The 15,438-nt window shown below is 46.9% G+C and overlaps 1 protein-coding gene across 1 annotated transcript in view; it reads right to left on the minus strand.

The window, feature by feature from the left end:
* Positions 1-12,420, minus strand: part of MTMR12 (myotubularin related protein 12) — a 67,103-nt gene extending 54,683 nt beyond the window's left edge. The window contains exon 1 of the mRNA XM_059916176.1: positions 12,228-12,420. Coding sequence (XP_059772159.1) covers positions 12,228-12,395 — 168 coding nt within the window. The 5' untranslated portion in view covers positions 12,396-12,420. The remainder of the gene's footprint in view (positions 1-12,227) is intronic.
* Positions 12,421-15,438: the final 3,018 nt, after the last annotated feature.

Here is a 15,438-nt window from a genome sequence, read left to right on the forward strand (position 1 = left end):
GAGCATTTCAGACTAAGCATCTATTATCCGCAAAAATATATGTCTAGGGCTTCCCTGGTGGCGCAGTGGTTGAGAATCTGCCTGCCAATGTAGGGGACACGGGTTCGAGCCCTGGTCTGGGAAGATCCCACATGCCGCGGCGCAACTAGGCCCGTGAGCCACAACTACTGAGCCTGCGCGTCTGGAGCCTGTGCTCCGCAACGGGAGAGGCCGCGATAGTGAGGCCCGCGCACCGCGATGAAGAGTGGCCCCCGCTCGTCGCAACTAGAGAAAGCCCTCGCACAGAAACTAAGACCCAACACAGCCAAAAATAAATTAATTAATTAATTAATTTAAAAAAAACGTATATATATGTCTAACTTAAACACGTAAATATATAATTTGCTGGCGGTTTTACTATGTCCTGTTTCACATGTTCTACATCATTTATTTTGACAACAGTCCTGTAAGGAATTTTCATCCCCACTTTACAGATAACGCCAATGAAGCTCCAAGAGGTTAAATAACGTGCCTGGGCTCACAGGGTTAAACAGGTGGTGAAGCCAGAACTCAGGACTTCTGGTACCAAGTTTAGTCCGGTTTCTTAAACTGTGTTTTTGTAAAAGCTTTATTAAGACATAACTCACATACCATACAATTCACCCATTTACAATATACAAAGCAATGGTGTTTATCAGTATACTCACAGAATTGTAAAACCATTACTAGAATCAATTTTAGAACATGTTCATGACCCCCAAAGGTACCGATGAGCAGTCACTCCCTATTCTCCCTATAGCCCCTGCCCCCCAGCCCTAGGCAGTCAATCTTAAACTTTTTTCTTATTACAAAATAATACGGGGCTTCCCTGGTGGCGCAGTGGTTGAGAATCTGCCTGCCAACGCAGGGGACACGGGTTCGAGCCCTGGGCTGGGAAGATCCCACATGTCGCGGAGCAACTAGGCTCGTGAGCCACAGCTACTGAGCCTGCGCGTCTGGAGCCTGTGCTCCGCAACAAGAGAGGCCGCAATAGTGAGAGGCCCGCGCACCGCGATGAAGAGTGGCCCCCACTTGCCACAACCAGAGAAAGCCCTCGCACAGAAACGAAGACCCAACACAGCCAAAAATAAATAAATAAATAAATAAATAAATAAATAATCCTTCCCTCTACTAAAAAAAAAAAAAGCGGGGGGAAGGGGAGTAAATAAAAAAAATTTTTTTAAATTAAAAAAAATAATAATAATACCATCAAGTGTCCCTTCAACTGTAACAAGTCTCCAGGACAGGGAAATAGGCAACAACCTCAGACAGCACCCTTACCCCAACAGCTAAGCAATGCTTACTCCTGTGCCATTCTAAATCCTTTCTCTCACATTTAGATTTACTGCTTTTTTCCCCCTACCTCAGATTTTTTCTTTTTGAAGGAAGAAAGTAACTGCCCACCAAGATCCAAACTACAGTCCTCACCTGTTTTGACAGCCCATCATTTACTGAACAGCAGTGAAAGGATTACTCATGCTTCTTAGCAAGGATCACTCTTACCAGGCATTCCTCAGGCCTTTAAATAATCCAAACACTTTAGCACATTCTCCCTAGTAAGAACCTCAGGCTAGAGAGGAAATGGTAAGACCCACCGTAGCAGTGTAAGCCTCGGAACCCACAGATCTGACCTCAACAAAAAGCTGGCTTAATTCCAACAGAGAGGGACTGCTCACTTGTTGGAACTGGAGCTGCCTGAGGAAGCAGAGCAGCCGGAGACACATCATGGGGAACAGCTGGGCTTCAGGTGTCCACACAGGTCACCAGTTTACCAAACTAAGTGCCACAGTGACAGCGAAAAGGGGTATTTTTAGGTAAAGCATCTCAGGCCAAAGCAGACTCTTGGGGCACAAAGACCAAGAGTAGAGTCAGCAATCACGCTGAAGTTCCTCACCTAGTTCTCAACCTCACCTCCCCCAAATCACTCTGCAGGATAAATAAAAACGACTTCTGAGTAAATGGAGTCCACAGTAATGTATTTTATTTTTGTTTCTTTGTATTTCTCTGTAGCACAGACCACAATCAGTGCCCACTCTCCTCCATCCACCACTCCAGCCAGAATGCTAGCTCCTTGCAAACTCATCTCTGCATCATTGTCTGGTAAATTGCATCATGGACTTTAATTCTTTGTTCTTTCTTGTAGCCAAGCCCTTGGTCATGTGACTTTGCAGTGATTTGTTTTGGTTAACATTTGCCATCTTCAATGACGGGGATGTAAACAAAAATTAAAAGTGTTATATTTGAAATGTATAACCCTAAGTAAGTATAAAAGAAAGTTAAATAAATGTTCAAATGTTGTATTCTAAAAAAAAAAAAAAAAAAGACCTCTGAGTGAAGCTCCCACCAGCTACCTTCTAAGGCCCTCTCCAGGGATGGCCTTGGGCCACAGTCCATTCAGCCCTCTCTGAAGCCACCCTGAGCTCCACAAGGCCACACTGAGTGGCCGGCACTACAGTCCTGCCCTCAAGGAGCTTACAGTTCTGTTGGGGAAATACGAGCCACAGACATAGAACAATTATACACAAAGGAGTAGAGAATAAACACTCAAATGGCATCACCAAAACCCAGAGCTATAGACAGCCTGTATCACGGACAAAAAGGAGGATGGCAGTTACGAGCAAAGACTTGAGAATGCAGAGAGGCTGAAGTAACAAGAGCCTCCGTACTGCCTGGTCTGGGGCTCTTCACGCTGTACCTCTCATACCCTCTCTCTTCTGGTCTTTCTCTATTTTGGGGTTTCCTTTATGATTTCATTTGAAATAGCACTTCTCAACAGGGGCTGAAGGAAGAGATCACAGTTAGCAGAAAGAACACAGGTTCCTGCTGCGGGTCCCCGCTCCCACCCTGACACACACACACCCTTCCCCACCCCTGGGGCCTGTCTGAATCTCCACAGCAGCACTTGGGACAGTGCGTTTTGAAAAAGTTGTTCAAGAACCACACTGTTCAAAAAAAAAAAAAAAAGTTCCTTGCACAAAATACGTTTAAAAACACTTGTCTAATCCAACTCTATAAATCAGGAAATGAGACCCAAAGAGGTTGAAGGGGCTCCCTCAAGGACACACAGAAAAGAATCAGCCAGAGCCCAGGGTTCCCAAATCCAAGCTACTTATCTTTCAACAAACCAGCAGCAGTCAGAACCTGGGGTTAGCCTGGAAAGCGTGTTAAGATTTGGAACAGTGGAAGGGGCAGGGGGCATGGAGGACCCTTAAATAGGAAAATGACACGTGAAGGCTGCATCCAAAAGGAGCCTGGCCGTGATGGGAGGAGTGTCTCGGGGAGGGGCATGCAGAAGGGAGCAGTGGCAGGTGGAGAGACCAGGTAAGCAGCTGTGGTCGGTGGTCCCGGGCATGAGAGGAGATGCCAGCAGGAAGAGTGGCGATGGAAACGAAGACAGACCACCACAGAGGCCCCTCTCAAAGGGCACCCTGGGGACTGTGAATGGTTTGGACCACACGTGACTCGGGAAGGAGGGGCCGCTGGCAGCAGCTAGGAAGGAGGGAAGTGCAGCTGAACTGGAGTTTCAGGCCCAGGACCTAACATGCTGCCCAAACCCCAGGTCCTCCTGGAAGCCCTTGAGACAAGGGAGGATACTGTTACAGGAGGACAGAGAGGGAATACATGAAACAACTCACTGAAAAAGAAATCGGTGCCGGAGGGGAAACGGAAAGGGCGCCCACTGTGGGTATGGCAGGGTCCAATAAGAGGGACAGCACCACTGGCTCCAGACACAAGCCTCTGAGAGCGCAAGCGAAGAACAGTGCTCGAAGGGAATGCAGGTCAAGTCTTGCCATTATCGGGACCTGCTCTGGCGGCCCAAGAAACAAACACATGAATGAAGACACACAGCTGCAGCTTCTGGGGTGAAGAGTAACAGCAACTACAGCAGGTAACATTTCATAAGTGTTTACTACATGCCCAAGTTGTACTGAGTTAGCAACTCTCCACGGATCGCCTCACTTAAGACTAACGTCACTTGTATGGGTTAGATACTATTACTTTCATTCCCATCTCACAGGTCAGGAAACTGAGGCTCAGAGAAGTTACATACCCAGCTTAAATCCATACAGCAAGTAGCAAAGCTCTAATTCCAAAGCCATGCTCCTAACCTGCATATCACACTGAAAGTGAAGAGGGCAGCGCTGGAATGTGCACAAGCGCTAGAAGAAAGGTGTCAGGGAGCAGTCACGGGCCTGTCAGAGTCTTACCATTGAAGCGAACTGATGGGACCAACAGCAGCTGCAGAAACACATGGCGCTGCCTTCTGTGCGTCCCCTCCTGGTCCCCCTCCAGAGCTGCTATGTAAATACTAGGTCAGCCGAGTAGCTGGCAGGGAGCTAAAAGCCTTGGGGCAGTAGCTTTTCCATGATCTTGGAGCAAGAGGAACTGGGGCAAATGAGAAGCTGCCTACAGGCTCACCAAGAGCCAGACGGACCTGTAAAGCAGCATCCACAGAAAGCAGGGAACAACAGGCGTGTCCCAGTGGTGCCCCTGGATTCTACTCTTCAGGACCTGCCTCACTTGCACCTCCACGTGCACCTTATATAAGGGAAGAGGACAGATGGTCTGACCACCTGGTCCCCACGCGCCTGTAAGCCTTTCACGTTGTGCCTCCTACCTGCCCACTGCGTCCTCCTCCTCCTCCCCACAGCGGAGCCCACGTCAACGCTGCCCTTTCCAAGTCCCACGCAACCTTCCGATGAGGCCAGATGCTGCTGAGAGGCAGCAGCGGGCCCTCCTCTGTGCCCGACAGCATCGTGTGCTGCCCCCTCATCAACAGGCAGCACCTACCTCTGCACGTCACGGCCATCTGTCGACCTGTCATCTCTCCAGCAGAATGTGAGCCTCCTGAGTGCACAGACTGCTATTTTTTTTTTTCATTCCTAATTCTAACACAGTGCTTAGCAAATGGTAGTTACACACTCGATAATTCTTCTGATTCAAGTTACTGTTAATAATAATGAAAGCACCTAGCAGTTGTTGAGTATCTGCCACGTATCAGGTCCCAAGCTGGGTGTACATGGTATTTCTCTTCTCACGCTCAAAATAAGCCTGCCGGGAAGATGGGCATCCGGCATCACAGGTGAGGAAAGGAAGGCTCGGAGAGGTGAAGTCACACTGGAAAGTGGATCTCAAGGAATTAAAGCAAAACACGAATTCAATTTTATATATGGAGAAAAGGTACGAACACAGTGAGATTTTTCATCCAAAAAACTGGGATCATTCCCTTCAAATGTATTCTCAGAAATCTTAAAAAACTCTCTCAGCAAAAACAAAAGCAAAAAACCCCAGCAGCTCAGGACCACTGCCTAAAACAGGGGTTGGCAACGTGTCACAAGGGAAAGGTAGACTTCAAAATATTTCACCACTGTGGCCAGCGCTTTCATACACAGACCCTGCTTTTCTCGTGGCTGAAGCCATTCTCTCCCTGCAAAGTAAACAAGTGACGGTTTAGATGCCACCTCTGAAAGGCTGCCCACCAGCCAGGTCTACAAGGAATGACGAAGGGGCACAGGAGGGAAAAGTGTTTACATATAAAATCAAAACAGCACAGTCTGGCAACTGCCTTTGAAGTAGGTAAAGAGAATTATTACTCCCAGAGGTAATTTGATTTTATTTACTCGTATCTTAAGTAAGTCATTGACCAGATGTGATGGACAAAATCTGGCCTATGATAGAGAGACTCAGAAATGAGGGAAGAGAAAAAATAAGTCCACAGAAAGAATCTAGCAAAATGTCAAAGGCCAAATGTTAACAATGAAAAAAGTCAACTGCTAAATGTTCTCATTAGGTTTGGAATTTTAAATATAATCAAATCATTCTCAAACGTATAAAAGAACAAAGAAAAGAAGAAAAGAAACTTTCCGAAATAGTGAAAAATACTCTAAGAAAGAGTTACCACAGTGAACTTTCCTGGCATGATACCATGGCAACACCGCAACAACTAAATATTCCACTGCCATTAATACCTTAGCTGGGAAAGATCCTATATTCTAAGATTGACAATTAAGTACTTTCTGAAACCATCCAGGAGGCTCCTGAGCAACAGTAACAATGAAAGCCCACAGCTCCTGAAGGCCACCCAGGCGCCAGGCACTCTGCTGAGGGCTCTGTGTGCACAGCCACAGTTCAGATTCATAAATGTTCGCATATACCTATCAGACAAGATGGGTATTATTATCCCCACTTTTCGGGTAGAACTATGACCAAGGCTTAAAGGACTGGCCTCACACACAGCTAGCAAGGGAGAGCGAGGACAAGTGCTTGCTCTCCTTGGAGGGTGACACCCCAGGTGTGCAGAGGGGATTAAGGAAAGGGGGAAGCCCTGCGGCCCTTCCAGTTCTCGGGCAGCTTCGCTCCCTCCTGGAGTCCCTCTCCATTTCCACCTCCTCTCTTCTGCCTTCCAAAGCAGCAGAATATTAGAGGTTAGCAGAATTATTCCAGCTCAATCCTACCTCCTAATCTACCTCAAGAAGTTTATTGTAAATGATTCATTAAACTGCAAACCCACTGTTCTCCAAAAAAAAGCACATCAGAAGTCACAAGCGTAACTTGATGAGAACCTGAGGGAGGCTTCCTGCTGGAAAAACGACTCGAAGTTTCTGCTCTGCTGACACAAATCAGCGGTGCCACCTTCAAACACAACAACTGCAGGGCAGGCTACAAATTTTTACACATATTATGAGTGCAACCACATAAGACACAGACAAAGCCTAGACATACTAAAAAATGGAAATAACTGCTTTGGTTAGGGTAGCATAATTACGGGTAATTTTATTTTTCTAACTTCCAAAGTCTGCAACATTGTCTTTATCATAAAAATAAGGTATACATCTTTTAAAGTGATAAAAAAATTTTCTGACCCCCCCCCCCCAAAAACTGAGTTCTCTCTAAAGCACGCTGTGACATAAAACAGTTTCACGTGGAAGTAGTCAAAGGATATCAAACATTCTGTTGAGGTTGTTCAGAGAAGGATCTAGAACTTTAAATTTCTAAGCATGGGTTCCCCACAGCCTAAGATTTTGACAGCAGTGCTGGTTTTAGCTTCAGAGACGGAAGCAGGGCGCAGAAGAGAGGCTGGCTAAGACGGGGGCTGTCTGTGTGGCAGCTGCTTGATGGGCTGCAGGAAGTGTTGCCTGACAATAGCCTCATGACATCTTTGGTGCTCTATCTGCAGAAGCTGTGTGGTGTTGGATGGGACCCAGGGAGATGCCGCAGGAAGCACATGCAGGAGAGAAAAAGCGGAAGATTCAGACAGATCATCAGGCTCAAGCCACAGCTAAGAAAGTGGTCATTTTAGGAAGAACTTTTAATGTCCTTTAATGGCCTGTTAAATCACTATGGATGAAGGAGAAAATTCTGCCATTAAAAAATTAGTTTGGAATGGAGAAAAAGTTATAGAGTCTTAAAGTAATGGGTCTAGATTTTGCTTTAAAAGGTATTTCTTATTGCTAGGACTGAGGAAGGAGGTCTGTTTTAGGCTAAGCCAATCTCCTCTCGTCATCGATCCATCGAAGTCATCAAAGTTAGCAGTCCAATACCATAGTGTTCCACCAAAAAATAATCTCAATCATTTCATCTGTTTTGGATCCCCAACATCTAGAATAGTGCCTGGTACTTAGTAGGTGCTGAATAAATATCTGTTGAACAAATTAACCGTATCTCCAACGAGCCCCATATCTGCTCACGATCCCCTGGTGGAGAACCTAACAAATGCCAAGAAAGAAACCGCTGCTAGAGAACAGGAATGAGAAAGCACTCTAGCGTGCAAACACCAGGCATGCCTATAAAGCATGTTTCACTAATGATATTCCCTGCATTCACAAATAGAGGGATAAGAGAATGGCCCTGGAGTCAGAAGGCCCTAGTTTAAATTCTGGCACCAACCTTTGCCAGCTGTGACCCTGGGTAAGGTACTTAACCTCTCTGGGTCTCACTTTCCACATCTAGACACAAAAAAAGAGAGGTAATGGTAGTATCTGCCACATAAGACAGATGAAGATGAAATGAGATAAGCAGTTTCTGGGACACAGAAGTGCCTAATGAATATCAGTGAATTCTTGGTTTGTTTATTTTGATATATATCTGCAGTCCTATCTCTGGGAAGAATTCAGGATCATGGGTTCACTTCTCCCCACCAAAAGAAATGGCCTTAAATGAGGAAGAGGCAATTGGATGCATTCTTTTCCCTGAGGGATCAATAAGAAGAAAAAAAATCGGCTCTTAAATCTGGATTTTTTTTTGGACCCTTATCAATCTTCATGTCTCTTCTTGCCTTTTCTCCCCACATCTATATAAAACCTTTCCTGAACTGCTGTGGGTCTGGCTTAGCCACAGGCACTGCTGGCCTCCAGAGACAGCTCTTAACTCTGTTCTACAATAACACTGTACCCCGGGTAGGGCAATTAACCCCGCTGGGCCTCATTTCCACATCAACATAACAGAGGAAGAGTTCAGGGGTGGAGTGGATCATCTTTAAATTCTCTTCCAAGTCTAAAAATCCACAACTAAGTAATTAATAACTATTATTAGTACATTCAAGTCAAGCACTGACCTAAACTCAACTAGAAAGTACATCTTAACCATATTTGGAATACCACACAAACACGGGCACAAGTACAGCAAACTCTAAAAGCTGAATTTTTCCTGGTCTTAGTTTCAGAGAACAACACACAAGCACCCTGAGGCTTTTATTCGGCTCCCTTATCACAATGGAACCGGCTCTTATTAAATCAGAACTTTCTCTTAGGATCACCTAAGGGTCCTTTATTTACAAGCTGCCAGGTACAGACACTAAGCATTTCTAACCACTATGAATTACCAAACCAGTGCTTACAATTTCCAGGTAACTGAGCAGAGAACTGACAGTCTTAAAGAATCAGAATTGTCATTCAGCACCAGAGAAGGTGACTAACTAGAAAACCATTTACAAACCACACTACTTTCTTGGGCTCTTCGTGCTACCTAACATCTCCCCATCACACTGTCTGTTTCTGTTGAGGAAAAGGGGTCTAATTTAAAACGAAGTTATAGGTTAACAATGGACATAGAAAGACATTTACAATATACATTTCTGGTGAAATGGGCAGATTACAAAATAATGTGATCAGCAATATTAGTCCCATTTTGGTAAAAAAAACATATGCATACACCCACACACGTATCCGACAGGATACATTCCAAGTCGTTAATAAGCTTATAATTTTTCTGTAAAAAATTTGTTTATCTATATTGTCCTATTTTTCTACAATGAACACTTTGACTTCTGAAATAATAATAATTCAAACAGGTGTTTTACTTAATAAGAAAAGTGGATCTGGCACCCAAACAATAACCAAACACCTCCCTGAAGCAGAGGTCAGCATCCAGGGTTCCCCGGCACAGAGGCACCTTGTGTCTGAGGCTAAGCTGGGGTGGAGGTGTTGAGATGTTTTTAAGTACCAGCCATTGGGTACCACCAAGATAGGCCCAGCTCTCTCCCTCCTGTTCACCTCAGCTTCCAGAACCATCAGCTTCCCATTTACGCAATTTACTGATCTGCAACCCTCTGGGCAGAGTTCACAAACATGACCAAAGATCCTAAATTACAGTTCAGGATTTTAACTTTCACATTCACTGATTTAGGAGAATCAATGACAACAGAAAAGCCAAGTTACTGTGGCAGAGATCCAATTTTAACAGGTGAAGTTAACTCCCACCCCTCATTTTAGGCTGTCCAATGCCAATCCTTTCTGATCACAAGACAAAAAAAATAAGCCATCATGTAAAGCATCATCTTCAAATACTTTATCCAGTTGAGCCTTCTGTTTTTAATAGAAAGTGCTGGCTCTTGATAGCCTCTTTGGCATACAGAATGCAGCTGTTGATACATCTTCTAAGATCTGATCAGCCTAGAACAAGTTCATCACCAGGCACAGGTATCATAAGGCACTTTACACCATGAAGGCATGAAGGGTGTTCTGGAAGCTTAGTGATCTACCAGCAAAAAGGTGTGTGAGAAATTGCGACTTCCCAGCTAACAAAAGCAAAGAGCATACAAAGAAGACAGTGATAGGAAAACACACGTGACAAGCAGTAAAGATGAGGGCAGTGTGAGGGAAAGGAATAGAAACAGCAGAATGACAGTCTTCAGAAAAGTGTTCTAAAGTCTCCTCCTACTGAGCCAAGAGAAGGTTACCAGATCCAGTGCTCTCAGAGCCACATAGGCTATACCTTGAAGCTGCTCACATGCATTTCCCATAACGTAATAGCTAGCAAAAGCTATACTGTACTTAACAGCAAATTGTCTCCTTACTCCCTCATTCCCTTACCTTCTAAAAACCATCCATGATTTAGGTCAGAGCCTTATCCTCTGTTACAAAATATTTTTTGAGACAGATTTCAACAAAGAAGCATAGTGTCTACACAGCACTATTTTCTTGCAAGAAAACAAAACTGCCAACTATAAGGATCTGAAAAATGTGACCACTTCAGGCTTATTTTGGGGCTGAACCACTCCCCTTCCCTAATTATCCCTCAAAGGAAATATATCAGGAGCTGTGGGCAAAGAGGGTAAACATGTCTAATTACAACATGTGCTCTTGGTGGATAAAAAATATGAACATTCTTGAACTCTGGCCACATTTCAGAAGATCTTCCACTTGTAGTTTAGTCTCCCTAAAGAGGAAAGGTTAAAAGACCAGTTGTGTTTCAACCAGGTCTCCATCAAAAAAGACACAAAGAGAAACTGACCACATTTCTTACCCTCCATACTATACGAGAGCCTGCTGAATATGCAAGATGACCCTGACTCCTTATCAAGCACTTACAGAGGAAGTGGTTTTTATTTAAAAATTAGGACTAAAAATAAGACCCATTTCAAGAGTACTCTCCACTGGAAAAAAAGACACACGTTTGAATTTAAAGATATATATGCAAAGGCTTCAGGCCACAGGTGGTCTTAGAGAAGCTGTCCTTGATCAAGCCCTCTCATCCACAGCCCACCTGCCTCTGCTTTACAGAGGTGTGAAGACAGCCGAAGAGTTCGCTGCTGCTTCTGCACATTGCTGTTTAAAGTGCTGAGAGAGGAGCAGGAAAAAACCTTCAGAAATCCAAAAGGAAAATGCATCTAATTAGGCATTTGGATTGGGAGCTATTGCTCAAGAAGCCCTCAGCAAGGCCTACAGGTTGTAACCTCGCTCACCTCCTCTCCTAGGACTCTCCCCCTCCTCCCCTGGATTCTGCAGGGCTGGTTTCCTTGACGGCCCTCCAGCACTCCAGACTCTTCCCTCAGATCCCAAGCATCCTTCAAGTCTTTGCTCAGATGCCACTGTGCAAGGAGGAGAAGGAGGTCTTTTCTTTTCCCATGATACTTTCAACTTCTAATATGCCATATAATTTACTTATACCTATTTTATTCATTGTTTACCCCTCTCTCCCTCAGATAAGCTCCGGGAGAACGGGGATCTTTGTTTTGTTCATTGATGTATACCCCCAAGCAGTTTTAGAACAGCGCCTGGCACTGAGTAGGAGCTCAAAAAATATTTTCTGAATGAATGAATGAACTTGACAGTAAAACTCCAGGAGGAAAGCAGGAGGGGGGTCGAAAGGGTGATGGTGAGGGGGTGAAGTGAAAGGGGGAAGAAGCGACAGAGGGGAATTCACAAGGAAGAGGTAGAGGCTGACTGAGGCCGGGACCGACCCACACTTTCTCCCTGCAGTGCTGATGGGAAGCGGGAGGCAGTGCACGGTATCCCGCCAGCGGCATCAAATAGCACTCTCAGAAGCAAGCAGCTGAGATAAGCAAGCTCTACAGATTCACTGAGAAATTCCAAGGGCAGGGCAGACCCGCCCGGACTGCAGGCTCTGGGCAGGTCCCCAAGGGGGTCCAGACGTCCCTGCTCTTCCCCTCTCTCGGTGTCCCAAACCCAGCTCCCCTCCACTGTAGCCAGGAGCGTGCCGGGCCGCAGTACCTTCCCGGCTCGGGCCCCTTCACCTGGTCGCCAGCAAGCCGGGCCCTGCACTCGAGCACCTGCCTGCCCGCGTCGGGGATCCCCAGCCGGGTCCGCCGGGAAGCCCAGCGCGCCCCTGGGGGCCTCACTCCGCTAGGCTCCCCTCCGGCACCCGGGCAGGAAGCGCCCGCGGCTCTTCCTGCGGCGGGTAAGGGGCTGCAGGCGCCCCTCGCCCCGGCCGCTCCAGTCCGACGCCCCGCCCGCGCGGCGCCCCCTCACCTCGGGGCGCACGTAAGACACGAAGGAGGGCTTGGGCGCCTTGGTGCCGCCGCCACCGCCGACTACCCCTTTCCCCAGCATACCGCCGCCTTGGGAAGCAGCGACACGCGGGAGCAGAGGCGGCCGCTCGCAGCGGCCACCAGCACTGGCGGCGGGGGCTCCGCCCATCCCCAGGGCAGCGGCGGCCGCGGCACCGCCCGCATCCGGCTCCGCCGCTGACACCGCTCGCCCCGCCCAGGCACGCGGGCCCCACCCACTCCGCGCGCAGGCCCAAGCAGTCGGGAACCCGCGGCCGGAGGCCACGCCCCCTCCGCTGGCGACAGGCCGGTTTGCCTGGCGGATACTCGCCTTCCGAGATAGGCTCCATTCCACCCTCTTGCGGCAAAACCCGCCCTCGTGCGTCCTCTGATTGGCCAGAAGGCTCTGCCGGCCGAGCCCCACGTCAAGTCCCTTCGTGAATGAACCTGGACAGATGTTTCTTCTGACCAATCCAGAGAGCGTCCTCTCCGGACTCCCCGGCGATTGCATAGCAAGAATGTCGCCGTCGCCAAGTGATCCTGCGGTCACTAAGTTGTGAGCATTGGTTCACTGCAGTCGTTCTCTTCTTTTTCCTTGCCGTTTTGGAATAAAACTTGTGAAAGTGTAGTGTATCGAATCTCACCGAATGAGTTTCAAACCCCCATCAATGATGTTCGGGCTTACTATTATAAGTGCAGACAAAAACGAGACAAACCAAGTGCTAGGCACTTAGGAATGGGTTTGAATGTTTGATCATAAAAGGCCTTGTCGACCTAATTTTCCGAAACTTTTTGTTTTTAATCTTTCTGTTTCTAACAGAATATCAAAAGGCCTTAAAAGAGGTTTCTTTTATTCACCCTCCCAAGTAATCGATAAAACCCTCATTTTTAGTGAAGATTGCAAAGAAAATTCATTTAAATTCGACATTTGGTACCAAGCATTATGTTAGACACAGATGAATAATACAGGGACCCAGCTCTCAAGAAACTCAGTCTTGGGGCTTCCCTGGTGGTGCAGTGGTTAAGAATCCGCCTGCCAGTGCAGGGGACACGGGTTCCAGCCCTGGTCCCGGAAGATCCCACATGCCGCGGAGCAACTAAGCCCGTGCGCCACAACTACTGCAGCCTGCGTGCCTAGAGCCTGCGCTCCGCAACAAAGAGAAGCCCCCGCAATGAGAAGCCCGCGCACCGTAACAAAGAGTAGTCCCAGCGCACGCACGCCAACTAGAGAAAGCCGGCACACAGAAACGAAGACCCAACGCAGCCAATAAATAAATAAATAAATAAATTTATAAAAGAAAAAAAAGAAACTCAGTCTAGTGGAAAAAACTAATAATAAATATTTGCCGTTAATTTTCTCCGTGTCAGACCCTGGTAAGCATTAGTCTCATCAATGGCTAATGCCCTTTACCCTCTTCATCTCCATGACCGCCCCCTCCCCCCTCCCACGCACCAAAGCCAGGCCAAATAAACATAAAATCTGAGTGAAAACGAATGTGCTTACTTTTTTTTTTAATCTCTCAAGCTTTTATTTATTTATTTTTAATAGATCTTTATTGGAGTATAATTGCTTCACAATACTGTGTTAGTTTCTGTTGCACAACAAAGCGAATCAGCCATATGCATACACACGTCCCCATATCCCCGAATGTGCTTACTTTTGAAAACATAGGTCAGGACAAGTCCTGTGGTCTCATTTCAAGCTGACTGCCATCCTTCAGCCTATCCAGTACAGCATGGCTGCAGCTACCAGAGTTGCACTATCCCCGTCCTCAAGAAGAGCAGAAGCAAGTAATTTGCCCGGGTCTCACAACAGGTCACTGACAGAGCCGGGATTCCAGCCCAGGTGTGTCCGATTCTTAAGCCCAAGATCCGAACATTATTATAATTACACAAATTAGCAAGGAGCACAATACAAGAGTGGTCAATTCTATTTAGGAAGGCCAAGTCAGGCTTCATAAAGAAAGACGCTCCTTAGGGAGGTGTCGGGAATGAAGTTATTTGTGGGGACTAATAGTAGCACTGTATATTTCACAGCAGTTTTTACTTTTCAAAGTGAAATGGCAGGGCAGATTTTTACAGTCTGAACAAATCTTTACATTCTGACTTTTCAGTTTTCCATGATCTTCCACTGACCATAGTCAGTATGTTGGCGTGGGTGCCTGTGGCCAGGGCTTGCTTCCTGGACATGCAACTAGTGCAGTCACACAGGCCTGCACTTAGAAGGGCTTGGGGCTTAATGCTCTGCGGTTGCGGCCTTCAAATTCTGAATCATTTTATCTTCAGATTTGTGTTTTTTAAGTGAAACGTGATGGGACGATGGAACAAGCCCAGGAGTCTTGGAGCCTCAGCTCCTGCGCAGTCCTCTTGGGTGCCCACTCTGCCCTGGCACCCTGGCCCTCCCCAGCCAAACCTAAGACTCCTGCTTACCTCTGTCGGGGCGGCAACCTGGCCTCATCATCAGAGGGAGAGTAGTGAGCGGGAAGTCTTGTGTTCTGCCATCGCCATCCCCCTCTCCCCCCCACGGGTGCCTGGACACTGACAAGGAGATGATCAGGGTCAGGCACAGCCCCCCAACCCCTTCCCATGTCTCTGGGTGGGGTAAGCAGCCATCCCTGCCCTATGTTGGCAGCTCCATAACTAGGCCCTTTATTATCTGTGATCTTGGGCAAGTTACTTCATCCCTCTGTGCCTGCAATTCTGTCTGGGATGATAATAGCTATGTCAATGTGGCTGAGGATTGTCATGCAGATTAAACGAGGTAATCCGGGCGATGCCTGGTAGGCAGCAAGAACTAAACAGGTGCTGGCTGACAGTACAATCCCACCAAGCAGGACATAATTTACCCCTTTCCCAGGACTGTAGAAGGAGAAGAAAAGTGACTTCTCCCGATGATGATCTGTGGCACCTTGTTAAACAAAGGGGTTTTGTTTGTGTCCTTGTTTGTTTTTGTTTTTAACCTCTGGGCCAATCCTTGGACTATAATAATTACTTTATCCAGCTCTTGAGCATCCAGTGGGTTTGCAACGTGTTGACTCTGGAAACCTGATGCAGCCACTGCGTCCATACAGTCTCAGAAATCATAGCCAGCAAGTGAGGAACGGTGTTAAAGATGGAGGGTGCCTGCTGCTTCCGGGGGCGTTTTCTGCTCACTGATGAAAACCCGCACTTTCTTTAAGGAGCAGGAAGGGGGT

Source organism: Balaenoptera ricei, chromosome 3 (genome assembly GCF_028023285.1).
Source record: "Balaenoptera ricei isolate mBalRic1 chromosome 3, mBalRic1.hap2, whole genome shotgun sequence".
In the NCBI taxonomy this organism is placed as follows: Eukaryota; Metazoa; Chordata; class Mammalia; order Artiodactyla; family Balaenopteridae; genus Balaenoptera; species Balaenoptera ricei.